General features: G+C 40.0%; 1 protein-coding gene across 1 annotated transcript in view; it reads left to right on the forward strand.

Annotated features, from left to right (window-relative positions):
- Positions 1-24,046, forward strand: part of LOC105489517 (uncharacterized) — a 140,809-nt gene that overhangs the window by 28,266 nt on the left and 88,497 nt on the right. Inside the window, exon 4 of the mRNA XM_071099222.1 lies at positions 10,153-10,210. Within this exon, the coding sequence (XP_070955323.1) occupies positions 10,153-10,210 (58 nt within the window). The remainder of the gene's footprint in view (positions 1-10,152; positions 10,211-24,046) is intronic.

A 24,046-nucleotide genomic window follows, 5' to 3' on the forward strand; every position in this document is an offset into this window, starting at 1 on the left:
CAGCGTATTTCCTCATGCTGAATAGCTCCGCCCTCACTTCATTTGTTTATCTTGTCCCCTACGTCTATACACTAGTTCTCACTCTACATAGAAGAACCGCGTTTCTCCTCCACGATGTTTCTCATCCTGTTGCTTTGTGTCTCTCCACCTCCTTTCTCAGACCAGCTTTATTGCTAGAGTTATTCCATAGATCGATACTCTGACCAAGAGAAAGTCCTTGTAAAGAGACTGCCAGTTGAGTGTGCAAATCACAGATAAATGAATTTCCAACATTATATCTCAGAGCAAAATGTGACTTTGGGGAGTTGCCCAAAGGAAAATACCAATAAATCTCATTTAGCCACCTCACAAAGCACCGTGATCATTCCTTTGGATCAGAAGACACAAAGTTTCCATATCGACCTATGTGGATATTACAGTTATAAACACTCTGTCCCAGAAAAGGCAGTGGCACAGTTTCCACATTACCAAGGAGGTGAGTCAGGATTGTGAGCATTATGCACAAACTTATATCCCGTGTTTAATAGGAATCTGGAACATATGTCTCAGAGATGTTCTCTGTGCTCACATTCCTAAAGGCAGGATATCAGCTCAGGAAGGTCAACTCTGGGGCCCGTCTGATCTCATGCACAGCCTAGCAAAGCTTCAACTACTGCCCACGATGCGTTCTCTTAAGATCCAAATCACTGAAACTCGGGCAGAAGCAAGCCAGTAATGAGCGCGAACAAGGATTCAGAGTCAAACATCTTGTCAAAGCACCACACTTGTGAGCCTCACTATATTTATAACGACAAAGCACACTGATATGACAACTGGACAACTAATCAATGTCTTGTTATTTTTGTAGTCGGGGAAAAAAATCACTTAATTCTATGCGTAATGAGATTAAGACATTCAGGAGGTGAGGGTTATGTACATCTGAACCTATACATCAGCTTTATTTCTTATGCTAGAAATGAAGTAAGTCTGATCTTCATTGCCAAGTGTAGATTTTATTGTTGCTTTGACTTTGAAGATTTTGGCAAAATTCATCAAAGTTTCAAAGGGAAAGGAAAACTTTTGTCTATTATCTTTTTAATCTCTCAATAAATGCAGCGTTTTTATTTTTCCATTTCCATAGACAGAACCAAGATTAACAGTGATACCTTTTATGAGAAATACTTGTATAGAACAGTGTTTTCCAACCTGTCAAGAGAAGTTTTGAGATCTTAAATTCTTAGTTTGGAAAGTTCCATGGCTTTGCTTGGAGCAACCACGATGCACACCAGGGGCAGTGATGAAACCTGTGGTTGTAACTCATGTCAGATCCCATTTCTGTGCCTGTGGAGCCTCTATAGTCTTCACGCTGAGAGTCTGAATATACAGGCAACAGTCAGACCATATAAAAACAAATCAGACCAAAATTCTGGAGCAACCTGCAAAGGACACCAACTCATTATTGACAGTAACCAACTCAGAGAGGCAGCCTGCTCTCTAGAAGTCAGACTTGGCAGGGAGTCACACCACTATCTGCATCTTCTCTGTTGGCAACAAGTGACAGATTGCTGTAATTCCCTTATCAGGAATCAAAAAAGGGAGAATTTAAATGACCCAGCCAACATCATCGCCACAGTGGGCCACAGTCATCCAGTATCACAGCAAACCAGCTAAAACTTAACCACACAAATTCATGTGCTTATGGCAGACTGTGCTTTGCAATGGAATTACGAGGGCAGTCGTATCATCCCATTTGGTAAGTGTGGTGGCTTGACAGCTTCCCCAACTCTGGTGCAGGGACTCTGTATTAAATAGCTGTCTATAAAATTGCTAGGATTTCCTGTCTCCTAAGCAAGAAGTTGACTTCTTGCTTAGGAGACTAATGATACCACCAATTTGATATTCTCTGGTCAATATTAAACACTGTTTGTTTTCTTAAAACAGTATACCTTTAATTATAGATACGAAACTATTCCTCGATCCACATTTTTCTCACAGAGTTCTCAGGATGAATTTTCTTCTATTATTCGTCCATAAGAGACTAAATATCACCTTCTTAAATTTCATTATACTATAAGAAAGTCACTTTAATTTTTTTTGGTCCTGATAATTCTCTTTTCTATGGAAGGAGTAGAAGAAGATAGTATCTAAGTTTTTATTTGAAGTTTTCCAGATTTGGTGTAAGGAACAAAGGAAAGAAGAAATGAAGTGTATTAGCACGTTTTCACAGTGCTATGAAGAACTACCTGTGACTGGGTAATGAAGAAAAGACATTTAATTCACTCACAGTTCTGCAGGCTGTAGAGAAAGCATGGCTGGAAGGCTTTGGGAAACTTACAATCATAGCAGAAGACAAAGGGGAAGCAAGCACGTCTTACCATGGCAGAGCAGAAAAGAGGGTGAAGTGGGAAGTGCTACACACTTTTAATCAACTAGATCTCATGAGAACTTCATCAGAAAAACAGCAAGGGGGAAGTCTGCTCCCATGACTCAAATACCTCCCACTGGGCCCTTCCTTCAACATGTGGGGATTACAATTCAGTAAGAGATTTGGTAGGGATATAGACCCAAACCATATCAGGAAAGATGTAATGCACTTGGATGAAATGAAGAGAGAAATGTGTGCTAAAGTCTCTTTTATATGTAATATCCATTAGGAAAACTTTATGATTACTTTACAAGCCCCTGGGGCAGGTGTTAATATTAAATAATGAGAACATACAGTAGGAAGACTGATTCATTGTGATCTACCTGTCAACACTGTTGTGAGGTTAAAAAAAATCTATGCAATAATTTAAAGCCAATATAGCTAGACTCTCTAAAGCTTTACATGATTTACATGATGTGATTTATCTTCAAATTCTCTTTGCAATTAAACACGGTAATGGTTGAAATTAAATAGAAGCCTTAGAGGATAAGAAGTGATTTTTGCCCTTAATATAATCTTAAAGGCAAACATCCTGGATTTTCCAGTTGCCACTAGTGTTTTGCTAAGATCAAACACATCACACATATGAAAGAAAACATTGCAATTTCACGAAGCTGTTGTGCAAAGTTTATAAATAATTACCAACAAAATACAGACTGATGACTACACAGATTTCTTTTGTTCAGAGATATATAGAAGATTTCAAAGTAGCAAATACAGAAGCAATGATTGACTGTTCTCACTCTTAATCCTCTAGCCTACAGAAATGGTTCCTTAATAAATAGAAGACCTGAAAGCTACAGTGTGGATAACTGTCTCTTGTTAGGTTTGATCACTCTAAATCTACATCTTCTTAAAATATCTTGGAACCCGGGGAAGAGGTTCACAATTCAAACGTTATTTTAAGTGTGCTACAATTGCAGGGAAAGAGGCTGTCTTTAGGATCTCCATCTGCTACCAAGTCCAGCTCTACCAAACATCCCAATGGTGTACAGTGTGCACACTTCTTCAGGAAAGCAGAAATATTTGAAACTTTGCACCTGGAAGGGCTTGTCCATTGGGTCTCACTTCCCAGGGCCTCTAGCCTCTGTGGGCCTCATACTTTTGAGGACTGATTGTTCAGCTACCCTTACTCAGTTCAACGAGTCTCCTCTTCACTGGAATTAACCAGCGAGCCTATGTCACTTGTACCCCAAAATCTCTAACTGGTCCAGAAAATGGCACCTGGATTTCAGCAAGACAAGTGAGAGGTGCTAACTATGGGATCAGTTGAGGCAGGATTAGTAGAGGTTGTCAAAGTTCTTTACGTTTCACTCTTATTCCAGAAACAGAGGAACGATGACGTGGAAGGATTTTATTAAATTGTTTTCTGTTGTGTCTTGGGATTCACATCAAGTGCTTATGGTGGCTGAACTTTACAGGACTTGATAGGAAAATGTTAATGCATTGAAAATAAATTAGCAAAGGAGAAAAACGCAGCTTTACTGAGAGAGGAGCTTTCTCCCTAGGATCAAAAATCTAAGATAGTCATCGTGAGCACAGTATTCAATGTTGGAAAAACCCGACTCCCCCACTCCTCAACTAAAATTGGTGTCAGTTGAGTCCTAGGGGCAGGAAATACAGCTGAAGAAGAGCAGGGGACCTGCGCTATGTCTGGTTCTCCCAGGCTCCCATCCCTGTCTGATAAATACAGAATTGCACATGCCCTTCCCTAGGATTCTACCTATGGGCAAAGTGCAGACTCTGTAGTTTTGAATTGCCTTCAGGCAGAGAAAAAGATGCCTACTAAACTGAAATTCGTGGATGTGGGCACATAGTTAGGGCTGTTTATAAGAAACAGAATATCCCACACTTGACCTCAGCCCAGGAACATTCTTTCTGGCTTTGATCTCTAATTAACTGAGTTGACCAAATGCAAATCGACAGAAAGCCAACTCCACCTCCACAGGAACTACGTTCTCAAGACACTGGCCTGTGCTGCAAACTAATGCTAGGTCTTGCTTAAACCCCAGAATAATTCTGAGGTCCCCAAATCTAGGAGTTGGTTTCTAAGCGGAGCTGCCCCAGAAAGGCCAGCTCCCCACTCCTTCTCTCCAAAAAGTCCTTGGGGGAATGACGGATAAAAGCGGGGGTTCCAGTGTGCAGAATCACCATCCAGAGCTCAATCCTCTGCCAGGGCAGTACGTCCTGCTCTTCTGACCCAGTGGGACATAGACATTGCTCTCAGCCGGTCACCATTGCCATGGTCTGTTGGTTGAGTCTCTGTCTCTCCCCTTTCCCACTGGCATCAGCAACCGCACACCAGGTCCATGATGGTTGCTGCTTCTGGGGAGGAGAGTGGGAAAGGGTTCCAAAGATCTTTACCAACATGTCAACATCTGTTCAATATTTGTGGTGGTTTCATAGTGTTGGCTCTAATATTCTTTTACTTTCCTGTATTTTATTTTATTTTATTATTTATTCATTTATTTATTATTTTTTCATTATTTGTTTATTTTTTTATTTTTAGAGACAGAGTCTCGCTCTGTCACCCAGGCTGGAGTGCAGTGGCGCGATCTCGGCTCACTGCAAGCTCCGCCTCCCGGGTTCACGCCATTCTCCTACCTCAGCCTCCCTAGTAGCTGGGACTACAGGCGCCCGCCACCACACCCGGCAAATTTTTTTTTTTTTTTTTTTTTTTTTAGTGGAGATGGGGTTTCACCATGTTAGCCAGGATGGTCTCGATCTACTGACTTTGTGATCTGCCTGCCTCCCAAAGTGCTGGGATTACAGGCCTATATTTTAAATATTTTCTGAAAGCTTGAAATATTTTTTTACTACTATTAGTACAAAAATTACACCAGACAAAAACAGGTAAGTAAGACTTTATCCAAGGCTGTTGCGATAGGGGAGTAGATCGTAGCCTGAACTCAACTCTGCTGAAGCAAGAGGCATTAGCATTGTTAACAGCTGGAATCAGGGAAGATCATAGGCCATCTGTGTTTGCCAGTTGGCCAAACCTAAATGAAAGGTAAACTTTCTTACATCTTCATGACCTGAGATAACTTTACAACTTGGAGTAAGGGGCCCCATTGAATTTAGGCTCCCACCCTTTACAAAGACTGAGAGAGGGGGGCTTTATCTCCCTGGATGATTGCATGTGAGAGGGAGGGCTCCTAGGTCCTTGAGAAAGACATTTCTAGATTTTGAAACTCTCAAGGGGCTTTTTAAGCATCAATCTAAATTACAAACACAGAGTCTCCCTGAAAGAAAAAGATGTTTGTTTGGAAATAGAGCATTACAATGAGAATACCTGGGCTGTATAAATATATTTGTATGTATCCTATTCTGGGAGGTAAAGAAAGGCAAAGGTTTTTAAAGAAAAAATGAGAAGAACTACATAATTATCCTTGGCTACAATGATCCATAAAAGGGTGACTCCAGTGCAAGGTTGGACAAGCAGTTGCTGGGCAGATGTCCTTGCAGAAGTATTTTTTTGTGCAAGGTTGCGATGGCCTTTGTGCAAGGCTTTCTTTTTTATAGTCTTTTTCATTATCAGGCATGCAAACAAAACTTTCTCTTCATGGTTTCCCTGGCTCTATTTGTCAGAGTTTTATTTAACATTAGTGATTCCATTTTGATTCTGGCAACTTTCATATAAAAAATTAAATTTCTAAGGAACAAAGTAAGAGTTTATAATTAGAAGTGTGTGGTTTTTTTTTTTTTTTAATAAATGCTCTAAAAAGAGGGGGAGGTCAGGGACCTAGTGTTAGGAAGACCTATCTAAATTTTAGTCAAAGTGAAGGAGATTTTAATACTGTCTTGATCATCAGCTACCTTTTAATTCTCTAAATTATTGGTAGTTTATCTCTCTGTCTGAAGTTATTATTAAAGTTATTTAACTTTAATCAATTAAAGGGAAGACTTTAGTTTGTCTTTCTCATTTATAACAATGCAAGCACCATTTCTAATGACAACAAAGACAGCAAATAAATATATATATGCACATATACACATATATATAAAATATCAACATACAATCTCTCTCTCTCTCTCTCTCTCTCTCTCTCTCTCTCTCTGTCTCAATCCAAGAATTCCCTGGACAAGAATTAGAACAAGGAAAACCAAGGCCATTCATCCTGGTCTTATTCCTTCTCCAGCCACGTCTTCTTCCCCTTTCCAGGGCAACCAAAGTAGGATGTTGGCAAGGTCGGTAATGTTTGTTTATAAGCATTACCTAATTGAAGATGGTGATTTTCTTTTTTTCCTTTAAGTTGCTGGGGTGATTTCCAACATAATTTTAGTGGTAAGATTCAGACAGAAATCAATTATAGGACAATGAAAACCAATTATAAAATAATAGAAGATAACCCACTGTTACATTGTGTGGATGACAGCAAAGGCAAAGGATTTTATTAAAGCCAAGAGCCAGAATGCGTGGGAACATTTGCAAGGCCACATAATTTAGGCAGAGTCATAAATTTCTTTAGTATAAAGGATATAATACATTTGTAAGTGTATTTAATATGCATAGATTGCTAACACACCTGCCCTGAGTGAAAACAAGGAGCATTTATTCATTTATATTATAGGAAATCCTTGGCTAGTGGGTCTTGTGTTCTAAGTGGCTGTGGCTTTCTTTCAGCACAGAACTTTCTCTGCTTGAGTGTAGAAAAGATAGAAAAAGACCCTGGCCTAAAGTCTGTTTCTTTGTCTCTTTGGGGGCAGCCAGTCTGAGTAGAATTCATCTTTCCATCCTTACACCTTGCTCTTCCAAGAGAATCAATGAAATGTGTCACCATCGTTTCATAAAATATGAATAATGTCCTAGGGACTACCACTACCAAGTTACCCATGAGATATAATGGGGACATGAGACATAAATGGGCTGATCCTATAAATTGGGCTGATCCCAATTTGACTAGTGTAGGAAAGGGGCCATGACAGTCCCCTATGAAACTCCCAACTTTGGAGGAGGAGGACTTGTGTTCAGTCCTAGCTCTGCCCAGGGCTGGCTTAGGCAGATCATTCCCTCTCTCAGAGCCTCAAGTGCCTCAGCTGTATGCTGGACATTGCAATAGGTTTTGGATGTGGTTGCATCACTATCAGATAGTTGTGTTGTCCTCAAGTGGTTATATTATTATGCGAGTTTAGAAAGCAGAATTAAAGGATTTGCAGGAGGCCTTGGAACTAGAAAGAGCTGGTTTGGGCAGAGGTCTACCTGCAGTTAGTTCTTTTTCCTCCCAGGTGTGTGAGGAAAAATAAGACCAGAAATGAAGAGGACTTTGCAGAGAGGGAGGCTCTGACTTAACATGCCACATGGCTAGTCAATAGTTCAGTCCACCAGAACAGCATAGCGTTAAGGAAGACACAAAGTTTATTGAACACTTATGTGATGAAAAAATAAAATTTGTGGATCTATGTGGAGAGCTGCTCTGTACTAGGGGAGGGAATAAAATTTGAAAGTATTTATAGTTAATAGCAGGTTTTAACCCTACTGAAACTCCTGTGCTTGGTTCCTTTTCACTTCTGCAAGTTTGATCTATGTTCAAGAATTTTTCTTACTTTTGAAAAGCTAGCGTAAATTGACTGAAATGGCTCAGCTAAAATTTCTTTGAAGAAGACCATTTATGTCTAGAAAAAGAGATTTAGTATACAAAAAAGAGACTGAGAGGCTGTATGACCTCAGTAAGCTGCTGCAGTAATTCTAAGGGTTGAAATTCTCAAAACCCAGCAGCTCAGAAATCCTTCCCTTGGGCTGACGTCCTGCAAGGCTCCAGGGCACAGCTCTGCCCCTCTCTGGAGTGTTGTTTCAGGCCTGGTTGGCGCTGGACCTTGAATGATCTTCCTGGGTACATCTAGTGCTCTATGGAGGAAACCAGGTCACATCCAGTTTGTAGTTTCTGGGCAAGTAGAAAAATGACCTAAGCTGAAATCAGACCCTGATCATGGTGTATGAGGATAAAAGAGTGACCAGGACTTAATCTATCCAAAGTCTGTGCCACGGAAGAGCAAGAGAGACAAGGGAGCCTCCAATGTTCTTCTGGCAAAGGCCCTGCACACTCCCAGCACCCACATAGCCCTTCTGTGGTCAGACAGGAAAGGTGCTGCATAAAGAGATCTCTCAGGGCATAGAATTGGTCAGAACCTGAGAAGTATATTCAGTTTGCTGAGATGGTGCACTGCGTCTTTATGGATATTACCTCAGTAAGTCACTGACAAGTATCATCAACCCTTCTGGGTAGGTGCAGTAGGCAGAATTCTAAGATGACCCTCAAGACTCCCACCCCCTGATGTTCTCACTTCCCGTAATCCAGCTCCTTGACTGTGTGCAGAATGAGTGTGATGGATATTGCTGCCATTATATGGCAAAGGTAAAGACATTTTGCAGATGTGATTATGGTTCTTAATCAGTTGACTTTGAGTTAATCAAAGGGTGATTATTCTGGGTGGCCTGTCTTAATCAGTTTAGCCTTTCAGATGAAGTGGTGGTGGTAAGAGGCAAGAATTGGCTTCTTACCAAAATGGAAAAGGAAAGTTCCATTTTGTGGAGACTGCCACATGGCTGGAAATTGGGGTGAGGGGAGAAGTCTCTAGAAGTCAACCACCTCAGTCCTTCAACTGTAAGGAACTGAACTCCACTACCAACCACATGAGCTTAAAAGACCATCTTGAACCTCAGATGAGATGCCAACCCTGGTCAACACTTTGACTGTAGCCTGGTGAGACCCTGCACAGCGGACTCAGTTAAGCTGTGCCCAGACACTGTACTCATGGAAATGGTGAGATAATAAGAGTGTGTTGTCTTAAATCACCAAGTTTGTGGTAATTTGACACACAACAAAAGAAAACTCACACCTTAGGTTTTATCCGTCGCAATTTATAAATAAGAAAACTGAGGCTTAGAAAGTTTAAGTAAATTTCTCAGAGTCAAAAAACTATCAAAAAAAAGTTGGAACAAATAATAGTAAGACCAGTGAAAGCAATATAACAAGAAAACATTTTAAAAGAATTCAGTGTAGAACTTTGTGTGATAAATTTGAAAATTTCTAGAAAACAATTATGTGTGTATTTCTCTATCTCTATATATCAAGCATACATCTATATCCATATATATGTGCATATTTTCATACACATACGAACACACATAGAGAGTCAACTATGTCAAATCTAAATACATTACTTAGCAGGAATGGAAGATATAAAAATGCCATCAAAGAACTCTGGAATTGGGATTTTACAAAACTTTCAATAAACAAATAATTACTAATTTATTTAACTGTTCTACTATAAGAAGAATAAAAGGAAATTTACAATATCATTTTATGAAGCTAGCCTACACAATCCAATTCCAAAACTTGAAATAGTACTCCTAAAATAAAAAGTAAAACGTAGTTATCAATTGTGAATATAGATTTCAAATTAGTAAATAAAATATTTAACAAGTCTAATTTAAGAGTATAGTAAATGGATTAGATCTCGTAACTAAGTTAACATTATGTTTCTGTTATAAGGAGTCTGATTTCACTTTTTGACATTTGGCTGCTGACAGATTTTGAGCCTTACCCCTCTGTCTTCTCTTTGTGTCACACATCTGGGCAAGCTGATAAGAAAGCTGATAAGGAAGATTCTCTGTACTTTGGAGTCAGCCAGTGCAATGGGGATATTCAATTCACAGAAGCCCCTGTTGTGTTAAGTACCATCACCCTGACCCCAACCTCTAACCATAGTAATAGCCACAGGCTACTCTCTTTTCCTTATTCTCCTAGGAGATTTTGGAACTGCTGGGTGGATCTGCCATTCTATACTCAGAAAAGCCTCAATTATGTAAGTGATAAACCTTATCATACCTCTTGGATTGTTTTTGTGTGTGTGTGTGTGTGTGTGTGTGTAACCATCAATCTCAACATCTGAACCAAATTGTGTCAGTCCATGCTGACTTTGCTGAGTGTTCATGACAATTTATAGTGCAGAAATATTTTAATATTGAGGTCTAGCAATATGATTAATGTAATAATTTTTATCCCAGTAATTCCTTAGGACATTTGATGTGTACAAAAACTCACTAAAATTCAATTTGGAAAAGATGTCTTCATTATTTTACTAAAAAAGTTGCTTATATTTTATGCCATATTTACTGATAGCCTCTAAAGGATCAAAGTTCTCTAAAGGATTAAAATAGTTTAACAATTCTTATTTCCCAAGGCCACATTCAACAACATTATACATCATAATATGATTTTTCTGTGGTACACCCATATTGAATTGACTAGTCCTGTTCCTCTTCCTTAAAACTAAATTTGGGATGAATGATGCAAACAAATTATTGACATTAAAACCAAGATATTTTAAAGATAAAATTTTAGGCAAGCCTATTCATTTTGTCTAAAAATACTAATATTTGATGGAATACACACATACAAACATATATAATATACATATATGATAATATATGATACATATATATTATATGTATCATATCATATGTATCATATATGTATCATAATATATGAATATATATGTATATATGTATATAATATCTATTATACAGCATAAATTATAATATATAGTATACTATCTATATTTTGCCTATTACATTACATATATCCCACTAGATAGTTGTATGCAAAATGAATTAAATCTATCTATCTATCTATCTATCTATCTATCTATCTATCTATCTCTATCTAGTGCAACAATATAATCCAGGAATTTTAAAGTGCCAAGTTCAGATTAAAAGTCTCCTACCCTGCTAAATATTTTAAGAGAATGATTACATTAAGTCTCATGTGTTTTCTATGAATGTGCTGAAGATTTCAATACACATTATAGCTCTTTAAATCACAACCTATACAAACATAATTCTGATATTTTATAAGACAAAATTCTTTCTGCAATAAAAACATGCTTGCGTATTAGTGAGCTATTGCTGCTGTAAGAAAGTGCCACAAACTTGGCGGCTTGAACAATGAAAATTTATTTTTTCATACTTCTGGAGAGTAAGAGAGACACAACCAAAGCTCTCCAAGTCTTGTTCTTCCACTGCTTCACCTCCAATAAACCTGCTGCAGAGAATAGGGTTGATAATGCTTGTAAATATTTTTAAAATTAAAGTTACTTTTTAGAGTTGTTAAACGTATGTCCCACATTTTCTTTATCCAGTCTATTATTGATGGGCATTTGGGTCGTTTCCAAGTCTTTGCTATTGTGAACAGTGTTGCAATAAACATACGTATGCATGTGTCTTTATAATAGAATGATATATAATCCTTTGGGTATACACCCAGGAATGGGACTGCTGGGTTAAATGGTATTTTTGGTTCTAGATCCTTGACGAATTGCCACACCATCTTCCGTAATAGTTGAACTAATTTATACTCCCACCAGCAGTGCAAAAGCATTCCTGTTTCTCCACATCCTCTCCAGCATCTGTCATTTCCACTTTTTAATGATCACCATTCTAACTGGAATGAGATGGTATCTCATTGTGGTTTTGCTTTGCATTTCTCTAACAACCAGTGATGATGAGCTTTTTTCCTATGTTTGTTGACTTCATAAATGTCTTCTTTTGAGAAGTGTCTGTTCGTATCCTTTGCCCACTTTTTGATTTTTTTTAAAGTGTAAATCTGTTTAAGTTCGTTGTAGATTTTGGATATTAGCCCTTTGTCAGATGGTTAGACTGCAAAAATTTTCTCCCATTCTGTAGATTGCCTATTCACTCTGATGATAGTTTCTTTTGCTGTGCAGAAGTTCTTTAGTTTAATTAGACACCATCGAATACTATACAGCCATAAGAAAGGATGAGTTCATGTCCTTTGCAGGGACATGGATGAAGCTGGAAACCATCATTCTCAGCAAACTAATACAAGAACAGAAAACCAAATACCACATGTTGTCACTCATAAGGGGGAATTGAACAATAAGAACACATGGACACAGGGAGGGGAACATCACACACTGGGGCCTGTTGGGGGGTGGGGGGGCAAACGAAGGGATAGCATTAGGAGAAATACCTAATGTAGATAATGGGTTGATGGCTGGAGCAAACCACCATGGCATGTGTGTACTTATGTAAAACACCTGTACATTCTGCATGTGTATCCCAGAACTTAAAGTATAATAATAATTTAAAAAAGAGAGCCGGATGAATGCAGTGCTGGCTCAGGAACGGGGAGACTCGGCAGGGGGTCAGTGAGGCAGAGGAGACAGCGGGCCTGGGCAGTGGTGGGTGGGAGCAACACATTGTCCCTGGGAGGGGCAGCTGACCCTGCTGGACCTGACGCCAGCTTTCTATATCTCTGGCAGTTTGATGAAATTCCAAAGTGAGAACCACAGTCACGGCTTGGGAGTGGCTGCCTGCTTGTGTTAGGACCCCACCTAGAGGCTGGGACCTGAGCTAAGGCTAGTGTCTGTGGCCTGAGGATGGCACATCCTGGGGTCCCAAGGGAAAAAAAAGAAAAGAAAAAAAGGATGTCCTACTAATCCTATTTAGAATTCTAATGTCTCACGCAAGGAGTATTTATATTCTTATAGTACATCAGAATTGAGAAAAAAAATATAAATTTGTTGTCTGGTGAGAGTTTATTCTCTGCTTCAAAAATGGCGCCTTCTTGCTGGTGCCTTAACAAAACAAAGGGGGCAAGGGCAAGGGAGCTCGCTGGCACTGAGCCTCTTTCCTAAGGGCGAGAAGGAAACTATTTATGAGGATGGAGCTCATGACTTAATCATTTCACAGAGGCCCCACCTCTTAATATGATCACATTGGATTCCAACATATGAATGTGGGGGAGAGGACATCAACATTCAGACCATTGCAGCCAATATGTTCCAAGGTATAGAAGGAGGGAACCTTCTATAATGTAATCAGTCTCATTGGTTTTAATGCTAAACAGCTGTGGACAAATTTGAAATACATACTAGAATCCAACCAATGCAAGTGGGCTGATAAAAATAGCACTTTTCTTCTTTTCTCAAGATAATGAAACTGTTAATATTATGGAAATCTGATCTATTTTGATAGTAAAAATTCAGCTGCCCCCGACCAGAAAGATTATTTTCTATATATTTAATGTGATCTCACATCCTCAGATAATGAATTTAAATTACATATTATACTTTGCTGAGAATGGAAATCTATTTGCCTGTCAGGTGATATACATTTTGGTATTTTCCAGACAGCTTCTTGTGGAAAAATAATAGATTCAGACAGGCAAAATCACATTAAATAATTCCACTACATAATTGCAATGGATGTATAGTAGATTAAAATCAAGAAGCACATTAGCAGAATCATTAAATTATGATGCAGGCTCCGTTTTACTTAATACTCTTTTTTAAAAAATTCCATTGCAGAGATCTCAAAATAACATCAGCTTGGCTGGTTTGGGGATATATAGAAATAATAAATGTGCCTGTTCTTATTCTTTCCACTTAAACCTATATTAGATTAAATTTCCATGTGACCTACTCTATCAATAAATGTATGAATCTAGAGAGATTTCCCTGGGGCAGACATTAGGTTGGATTATTTTCTAATGTGAAATGTAGAATTGAGATAAAAAGGACAAGGAAAGAAAAAAATAACTGTGCTTGATCCTCAAAGAGGCTGACAGATACAGCAATGTAAAAACATCCTTGGCGAAGACAGCGCCTCCTAGCTCACGTTCCTGTCCACCAGTGTCAACATCAGGGCATAGAAGTTGCACCAGAATTAATGTTAGGCTATGTTTATATTGTTAGAGTTGTGATTTTTAAAATTGTTTTTAGTTTTTCATAATATTTTATTTAGTATTTCTCCACAAAGTAAGAGAATGGTGTTTGGGGTTTGTGCATGTGCATACAGATGTATGTGCCCCACTGAGTGTTTCTCTGTGTATGTGTATGTGTGTGTGTGGGCGTGGGTGTGGGGGTGTGTGTGTGGGTGAGAGAGAGAGAGAGTTATATACGTAAGACTAAGTGGCTGTGTGTATGATCATGTATATGTACTCTGTATTCAGATGGCTTTGATTTTCTATCTTAAAATCTATGCATTAGTGTAAATTTGCATTTTTACCTTTAAACTATACTTCCACATTTCTTTTTATTTGCAGAAAGCATACAACTTTTAAAAGCAGATGGGTTCCACCACTGGGGCACCTTAGGCTGGTCCCAGTTGGATGTCACTCTTTTATACATTTCCATACTTAGTTGATTACAAACCAATTTTTGTTCAAATGTACTCATTTAAAATTATAATAAGTCCAATTAATTCCTCAACAATAATTTAGTTCCAAATAGACCATCAGTTAATAATAAAAACACAACCATAGGAGCTGGAGAAAGACTACATTGGAAATCATTTCCAAATTGGGAAAAAATATTGATATATCTAAATTTTAAATTTTTTCTCATAAAATCTGTTTACAGTCTTTGTTCATTTTATGCCAGAAACACACAGACAATTGTAATTAATCCACTTAAATCATGAGCATTGGGTCATGCAGGGCAGTAGGTTTTGTTCACTGACTTGGAAGTGGGAATTATCCTCTTATTACCCACTCAGCCTCAAGACAGGGACTTCACCCTGGGAGGCTGGAGTTCAGTGGCCCAAATGGAGACACCCTTGGTGCGCTCAGAGACAGGTGCATCTGGGAGCAAGAGGACAAACACGGTATTTCCAATTCTGACCCTGGTTAGTCATAGAAGTTGAGGTAAGTCTTCACCCCAGTTTTCTTATCCACTGATTGGGGAATATTATGTCAATTTTTCTAGAATTAACATTGATCAAATGAGTATCAACTATCACTGTGTGTGTGTGTGTGTGTATGTGTGTGTTTGTGTGTGTGTGTTTACGTAATGAAGGGGAGTTGTCTGTGCAAGTTAAAAGCCTGTGGTAGAACCAGGATCCCCAAGCAGCAGACAGTGGGCTATGGGCAGGCCAAGCTGAGAACCCTCTGGGAGAAAGAGAAAGAAACAGTTACACACCTAGGACACCACACTACTCTGTTTCCCACACAGCCTCCACACATTCATGCTGTAGGTAACTGTGCAGGTCCACCCAATACAGTGTAGTTAGTGTCTGTCTGTGCATGAAAGTAATGTCCAGGCAGTTGGCAGGGCTCCATCCCTTTACAACCTGTTACACTGTTATAAGACAGGACTGCTTAATGACAATTTTGCTTGCAGAATAGTAAGGCATTTAAAGATCACTTGCCCATTTAAATTAAACATATCTAATCAATGTAAAAGTAATCCCTTAAACAAATTGAGATGAACTTAATTTAGATCAACAATTTCTTCTAACACAAGGAGTCTGGAAATTTTCTAACTTAAAGTAGCCTGTGAATTTTGCCCCTTCCTGGTTCCAGAGACAGGCTGGCTTCTTCCAACCTGCCCCATGTTCCGCTCCTACTTTCCTGCTGAGGTAGTCGTTGTTCTCACTGCTCTGGACCTGTTGGGCTTAAATAATTTCCTCAGTCTCTTATTATTCCCCAGATGTTCGTTCCTTTTTGGAGATTCTCCTTTTTTTCTTCTCTTGTTTCTTCATATGAATAATAAAATCTAATGACAGTCTGTGATATTTAGACACAGAGTGAGGCTGTACATATTCAAAGTAAATAAAATTAGGTTTCGGCTTCCAAGTTGGTCAAGTGGTGACAATCAACTAAAGCAAACACACCAGTAAACATGTTTTCACATCATAGGGCATGTGATGACGGGCATGTGCAAACAGTGGTATGGTATCACTGCTATGGTATGGCTGTCATAGCATATCCAAGACTTAAACAGGGAGATGACCCTATTTCAGGCTTGGGTAGACAGGCTCTGGGTCTGTTACCCTTGATGAGAAGAGGTTGTCCCAATGATGGAAGGAGGTTGACCAGGCGGAGTAGCTGTATTAGTCTGTTTCCACACTGCTATAAAGAACTGCCCAAGACTGGGTAATTTATACAAGAAAGAGGTTTAATTGGGTCACAGTTTAGCATAGCCAGGGAGGCCTCAGAAAGCATCCAATCATGGCAGAAAGCAAAAGGGAAGCAAGGCACCATCTTCACAAGGTGGCAGGAAGGAGAAGCGCCAAGAGAAAAGGGAAGAACCCCTTATAAAACCGTCAGATCTCATGAGAATTCACTGTCACAAGAACAGCATGGGGGAAACTGCCCCCATTATCCAATCACCTCCCACCAGGTGCCTTTTTGGATATGTAGAGATTACAATTCAAGATGAGATTTGGGTGGGGACACAAAACCATATCAGTAGCCCTAGTTAGGAAGGGAGGAAGAGGGTGCAGTCACTACTGCGCTGTAGTACATGTCCAAGAAACTAGCAATCCTTCTTCCTCTATCTGACCTGTCTCTCTTTTCCTCCCTCTCTCTCTCTCCTTCCACCCCTCACTTCTCTTTCTCTCTATCTCTTTCTCTGCCTCACATGGAGAACCCAGGAAACATCACTATTGTAAAAAGAACCAGAAACTGGTAGAACACTCACCCTCACTCATGTGCTGGCAGACTAGCTTTCTAGAAAACAATAGTGCAAAACCAAAAACAGATTTGTAGGTTTAGTGATTTCTGTTATGTCAATACCTCCACCCTGGGTAATTTCAAGGCAGTTGCCGATGGTTTAACAATTGCCTTGTAAAAGTCTTCAACATTCACAATCAGTGCTGAGCTGCATCTGACCAGTTCCAGCCCATCACTGCCCCTGCAACAACCATCCTCACACAGAGAAACCAGCCTGGAATCTTCTAGCACATCTCAGTGTCTTCTCTTCAGAGCAATCTCTAGTGGTCACTGAATGGTAGCACATGTAACTGACCATTGCAGAGGCTACTGAGTAGGTTGTGCAGAGATGGTAACTGTAGAGTGTGTATGAATCTGAAAATGCACACAGCAAAACCCTTTCTCCTACTTTGACCAGAGAAATCAGAGTGCTCATTGGAGCATTGGAAGATGAGAATGCTTAGTAGGAGAGTAGACAGGCTGGTAAAAAATGAAGTGGAGGGAAGCCAGTAGAAGACAGCAAACCCTTCCCTGGGTGCATGGCCCCCACAGCCTACGGGAAACAGGATGGGTGGGAGAGCCATGCAGTAGGGAAATCTTTCAGGGGAAGATGAAGCTGAGGGATTTTAGAAGAAACATGAGGTGGCTTCTGAGAAATAATATGCAGGGAAGACCAGATTACCTGTTTGATTAATTAGTCCCTGAGAACATAATTTCTGTAGGATTTATTCCTGGAAGCTAGCTATCTGAATTGAGATTTGCTTCTGCAACAAGTCAATAGGAAGCAGGGAATCTAAGATCATTAAAGACCAAAACTTAGTGCTGATTTCATATCTAGGGCCCATGTTCCCTACTCCCTCAACAGGAAATAGTGACTACAGAAGAGACGGACACCAGGGGAGAGGAGAGCAAACAGCTCCACAGTCACAATGGGCGGGGCCTGGGAAGTGTGTAAAGTATAACCTTGGTAAAGGGGCAGATGGAGGTGGCCTTTCTTGTGCTTTCTGTGAAGAAACAGAGATGTGTTGGAGCCATGGCAGTGCACAGCCAAGGAAAGCTATAGAAACAATAAGGAACTGTGCACATGGCATGTGTAGTCAGGAGCAGCATCACCTGTCTCTGGGAGGAGTACAGGAGCCCAGCAAGTTACCTGTGAAGAGGGAGGGGAGCTGCTCTATCCCAAGGACTCCCAGCAACTACACAGCTTCAGGGTTGAAAGTAGACCCACATTCGCAGCCAAATGAAGCCAGCTGAGCTGCATGTGCCCCAAAATGGCAGGGACATTAGCTGGGGAGTGGGATAGATAAGGAGGATAGATGCCAAGTGATGGAAGGAAGGGGAATAAAAGGAGAGTAAGAGGAGTTAGAGTTGAGCAGCAGGCGTGAGGAGGAGGGGGCAGGCACAAGCAGAGGTGCAGGGGCAAGGAATGGGGCAGGTATGAGGAGGGGAGAAGGGTGAGGAGAGAGCAGGTTCTAGGAGGGGCTGGGTTGGAGGAATGGGGCAGGTGCCAGGAGGGGATAGGTTTGAGGAGGGACAAGTGTTAAGAGGGAGGCAGGTGAGAGGAGGGGGGCAAGGAACCAGAATGGATCAGGAGGAAGGAGAGGGGCAGGTATTGGGGACAGGTGCTAGGAGGGGGTCAGTATGAGGATGTGGGTGGTGTGAGAAGAAGGCAGGTGTGAGGAAGAGCTGCAGGGAGAACCTGGTTCCTGAGCTAGCAAAAAGAATGTGGGGCTGGTTCTCTAAAACCTTCCCCACTGGGAAATGTTACTTCCCGGGGTCAGAGAGAAAGTGGTACAGTGAGGGTCCCAAAGATATTGAGGGAGACAGAGAAAGGAGAAAAGGGGAAGAAGAGCTAGCATCTATGTGTATTACTCATGGTTCTCCAGAGACACAGAACCAACAGGATGAAAAGCGAGGGAAAGAGAGAGGGAGGGAGAGAGAAATAGATATGTAGGATTGATTTAAGAATTGGCTTGTGTGATTGTGAAGGCTTGCTCCCCAAAACCTTGGGGAGCAGCCAGGCTGGAGACCCAGAGAAGAGTCGCTGGAGTTCCAAGGCTTCTTCTGGCTGAATTTCATCTTGCTCAGGGAGGTCAGTCTTTGTTGTAGGAAAGGCATTCAACTGATTGGATGAGGCCCACCCACATTATGGAGAGTAATGTGCTTTACTCACAGTCCACTGATTTAAACGTTAATCTCATTCAGAAAAACAAAAACAAAAACAAAAACAAAAAAACACCTTTACAATATAATGTTTGACCAAGTATGTGGGCACATTGGTCAAGCCAAGTTGATGCATAAGATTAACCATCACAATCTGGCTCCCATACAAAAGGTGGAACCTGGAAAATGTACAAGACAAAATGAAAGGAAAGGACGTGATTTCGGGGTAATGCTGATGGATGATTCAGATCCAAGGAAATGCCTGAAAGTGTAACACAAAGTAATTACATGTTGTGAGCAACAGATTTCAGCAAACTGGAGGCAAGGCTTTTGAGATTTTGAAGAATGTTTTTTAAATGGTATTTATAATGGAGAAGAAGTAGAAGGAAATTGAGTTTATCAACTTGAAGGTTTAGTGGGGGAGTTGGTAGATATGGGAGAATGTTAATTACAACATAAGTTTAACATTTTATTAACAAACCTGTTAAGAGAAAATGGGATATATATAAAGACTTAAAATACTTTGAGGGTTAACTTTGGGGGACTTTGAGGCTGTTTTCTTGCCCTTCTCAGTTTGGCACCAACTGAAGACAGATCCAGGAGTGGGAGCTATGCACACCACCTGTACCATTGTTCATGCTAGCCTAGCTGATGTGTGGCCACCATGGGCTTCTTATATTTCATAAGGAAGGAAATTTATGCACAAGTGACAGGAAGGACTCCACAGCCTCAGACCAGAGGCCACCCCTGAATAAGCCAAAGACACTCCGGGCAGGAGCCTCCAGAGGCCCCAGAACTGTAAAGAGGCCACGTCCAGAGGACCAAAGGCAAGCATGAAAAGTCATGACTCACAAGTCTCCCTCTCTTAGAAGGGCGTACATGAGGCCCAGAAGCAAGCTGGAAAGGCTTCTTCAACATTGTCTGAGGAATTTCTATGTGAAATTGTCCTTTCCAATTTCCGTGGTGTATACTATTCTCCCACTGCCTCTGGTTTCAAGCTACCAGTAATGTCAACCAGCTCATAAATCCCTGAAAACTCACAGGTGGGTAGAAGCTGGCCCTGCACACAACTGCCAGGGCATACTTTATTCTGTTAGAGGGCATATTCCATGCTGGAATCTATGCCACTGCTCAGAATGAGGGACTGAGGTCCTAGGTGGCAGACCTTTGGAAGCAAAAGCTGAGTGTAGAATGGAGATCTTGCAACACGCTTTTGAGAATTCCGTAGATTTCCCTCAGAATTGCTGTGTCCTGAGATGCCCAGAATTCATTCTTTGGTGCACCTGAGTTTGATCTACACTTCAGACAGCAGCCTTTTAATTTTTTGTTAACCATGATAAAGGTGACTTGACCACATCCTGTATGAATTTTTTACAGGAAATCCAAAAGAAATAATTACATTCACTCTGTTTCTGCTATTAAGAACATATGTCAGGTCATTCATTCAATTTGATTTATATAAATGTCTTGTATACACATGTATCCATGTAAATGTGAAGCTTTATACTTGCAGAAAGTTCCTTTTCTTAGTATCTAAAGTTAACAAAGACAGCTTATGCCTGGTCTGACAGACTGTCCATAAATGTCTGTAAGTTGGTCATTTTACAGCTATATTATGATTTTCGTGAAAATGTATGAACCTAATTGCTTTTGGATCAAAATCAAGCATTAGAGATTTTATGTACAGAGATAAAAATTTAGAAAAAAAACCTTTTTAAAATCCAGGAAAATAAGAAATAAATATAACTGTAGGAAGTCTTGAAATTAAGAAAGGATCAATTGACCTAAAATAAAAATGACTTTCTCTTATTTCCTCTTATTTCCATTGTGACTTTATGCATTCTAATGTTCTATCCCAACTTCTCCACTTCATTATGATGGTTAAGTAAAAAACCAACAAACAATGCAAATCTACCCCGACCAGCCATTACACCACAGGCATGAGGCCCATAGTGTAGGGAGTATGTCTTTTGCCTTTTGGCCCCTTTCACTCAGTATGGTGTTTCCACGGTCCATCCACGTTGTATCATGCACAGGATTTCATATCTTTTTATTGCAGAATAAAAGTCTGTGGAATGAATATACCACATTTCATTATCTATTGTCGTTTATTTATCCTCAGTTGATGGATATTTCAATGCTTTCCACTTTTTAGCTCTTGTGAATAATGCTAATGAGAATATGCAGGTCCAAGCTTTTGTGTGGACATACATTTCATTTATCCTAGGCATATACTAGGGAGTGAAATTGCTGGGTCTCATGGTAACTCTCTATGTTTAAACCCTCCAGCAGTGGATGAAGGCTCCAATTTCTCCACATGCTTGTCAATGCTTGTTATTCTTTGGTTTTCTGAAACTATCTTTATGGAAATTACCTAGCATGTCATTCCAATTTTGACTTGCATTTCCCTGATGACCAGTGATGTCATACATCTTTTCATGTGCATATTGGTTATTGTATATCTTCACTGGAAAATACCTATTTGCATATTTGCCTATTTATACACGGGTCATTTTCCTTTTTTTACTGAGTTCCGAGAGTTCTTTACACAATTTCTTTTCAAAGCCATGTTATAGGTATTACTTTTGTAATAGAAAATCAAATGTCCGTATTTATAAGGTATATTTTGGTTTTGATCTCCAAATGTTCTGAGAGATTTGTCTCTGTATTTACTACTGGATTAAGAAATCAAAACGACTGTGCATGATAAATAAGCAAACATACCTGGACCAAGTGTGTTTGGGAACCGGTGGCTGGATTTAAATTATGAAGCATTCCCTCTGTACCTTTAGACCCTTCTTCCGACAAGGTGACCAAAATGACGCAACATCGACTGCACATAGGTCACATAAGGAAGAAATGAAAGTGCTGAAGGTGGAATGTATGGAAAATTCTACAGGAGTCATGGAAACCACTTTTTAACAGATCTGAATTTAACCAAGAATAATTGAATGATACAGAAGAAAAAAATGTAGTTTTTTTTTTTTCTTTTCCAACATATTCATTCATGGTCAGGTACATACACACACCTTGTAACGTTAGCCTTGTAAAGGATCTTAAGCACCCTAAGATCCTAAATTTGAGTGCTAAAACCACCTACTAAATGTATATTAATTTATATCACTCATGGATTGCATTGCACACTGTTTTTATTCCTCTCAGTCATTAAGCTACACAGAGACTTTGCTGCCTCTGAGAAGATTTGTATTTGTTAAATATGTAAGCCAGGACTGCCAAGGAAAAGGGGTAGTTTCATCTTAGAGAATGTTCCCACAAAATTCACCAAGAAAGAAAAAATCATCTTTCTGTGGAGTTTTTGTTCATTTAGGAAATCTTAAAGAACGTCAGTGATAAACTATTTGAACTATTTGATTATTTACTATTTTTCCTAAGAGAAAGACATGAAAGAGAAGAGAAAGAGGGAAAGGAAAAAATGGAAGCAGGAAGGAAGCGTTGACAGGTGCCCAGCATCGCCCTGGATGCTTCCACATGCGTTAACATTGTTGATTCATTGCGACCATCATTGCAGAAAAGAGTTATATCCACAGCTTATCACTGAGAAAACAGACATGGTATGAAAGAGAAAAAGGATTACTATTTGTTTAAAATCGCTGTTTATCTTTAAATGCTTAGACAGTAATCACTTAACTCTGAAAATAATGAAAAATGACAATTCTGATTTTTGCCGCATAATAGATCCATGTTAAAATTAGCATAGTATAATCTAAACTCCACACTGCCTCAGAAACACGGACCAAAGTAATACCACTGCTCATTTTATTCAGCTCTTCTTCCTAAAATGATGAAAAATTCTGGAAAGACAGATAAAGATGTTTAATTTATGCCGATGAAGTGCTTCTTGCCTTTGCCCTGAATATTGGATCCAACTATGAGCTAATTTAAGTTGTAGATTTTCCTTAAGGGAAAAATGAGCCAGGCTGGAGGGGAAGGTGATGGAGGGAGGTGACGGTGACAGTCTTCAGTTGTCCAGGCTTCCATCCTCTCTTGCCTGTGCTTGGGGGTGCCCAGTCCACATCACATCTTCCTGGTGGTAAGCCAGTGATTGACTGCCATTCTTGTACCCGGGAGGCCACAGTTTTGCCTAAGAACCATTGAGCAATCACAGTCTAATCTGTTTAATGAAAGGATGTTTCTTTCATCACCCTGCCTTTAGTAGGAAATCCTTGAGTGATAAGCCCACAGCACTTTTTCTCAACTGGTCTTGCAGCAGCACCAGTGTGGGGTGCTTGTTGTGTCAGAATGTCTCCCCTGGTTTCTGTCCCTAAGCTTTCTCCTCCTAGTTCCTTCCTATTGAGAACAGTGGTTACAACAGTATTTCAGAACCCACCATGATTTATTCATTAGAAAACGACCACCATCAGAACTGCCTCAACTTCTCCCTTCCTTTCATCTTCTTTCTGAGTGGATGTTCTTTTTCCTTCCAGTAATATGTGTCCCTGAACTGCTGTGGTATGCTGGCTGCTTCCTAACAGATCGTGTCTGAAACAAAACTACCAAACAAAATATTGGACAAGAAACAAACCATGACAAGATGACAAAGGAGGCTGTTTTCACTTTAGGGAGGCTATCCAGTTGTCAATAAGTTATAAAATAAAAATAAATACAGCTCAGCATTTGGGTGCACAAATCACAGACTCTCAGTATATCATTTAAGTGCTTGTCACTGCCTGAGGGTTCACAAGCTTGGCAGGACCCTGTGATGGAGGACATAACGTGCCATGCTCCTGACCCCTGGATTCCAGTCAAAACAGAACTCTTGATCTGCTTGAGCCCTTAGCCATTAGGGGATGGGAAAACATTTTTGAGACAAAGCAACTTAAATCTTCATTTTATCAAGGATTTAATTAATTCACTCAGAAATTGCTCAGTCTGTCCAAAAGCTGACCATCCCCGAATTCTGTCTTTGGCAGCAGTCCTGGTTTCAGGGAGGATATTTGGCTCACACCTCATTGGAGTGTTGGGAGAAGAGGTTCCTTGCCTGGTCTTTGCTAGGGGTGGGAGA

Source organism: Macaca nemestrina, chromosome 6 (genome assembly GCF_043159975.1).
Source record: "Macaca nemestrina isolate mMacNem1 chromosome 6, mMacNem.hap1, whole genome shotgun sequence".
Taxonomy (NCBI): Eukaryota; Metazoa; Chordata; class Mammalia; order Primates; family Cercopithecidae; genus Macaca; species Macaca nemestrina.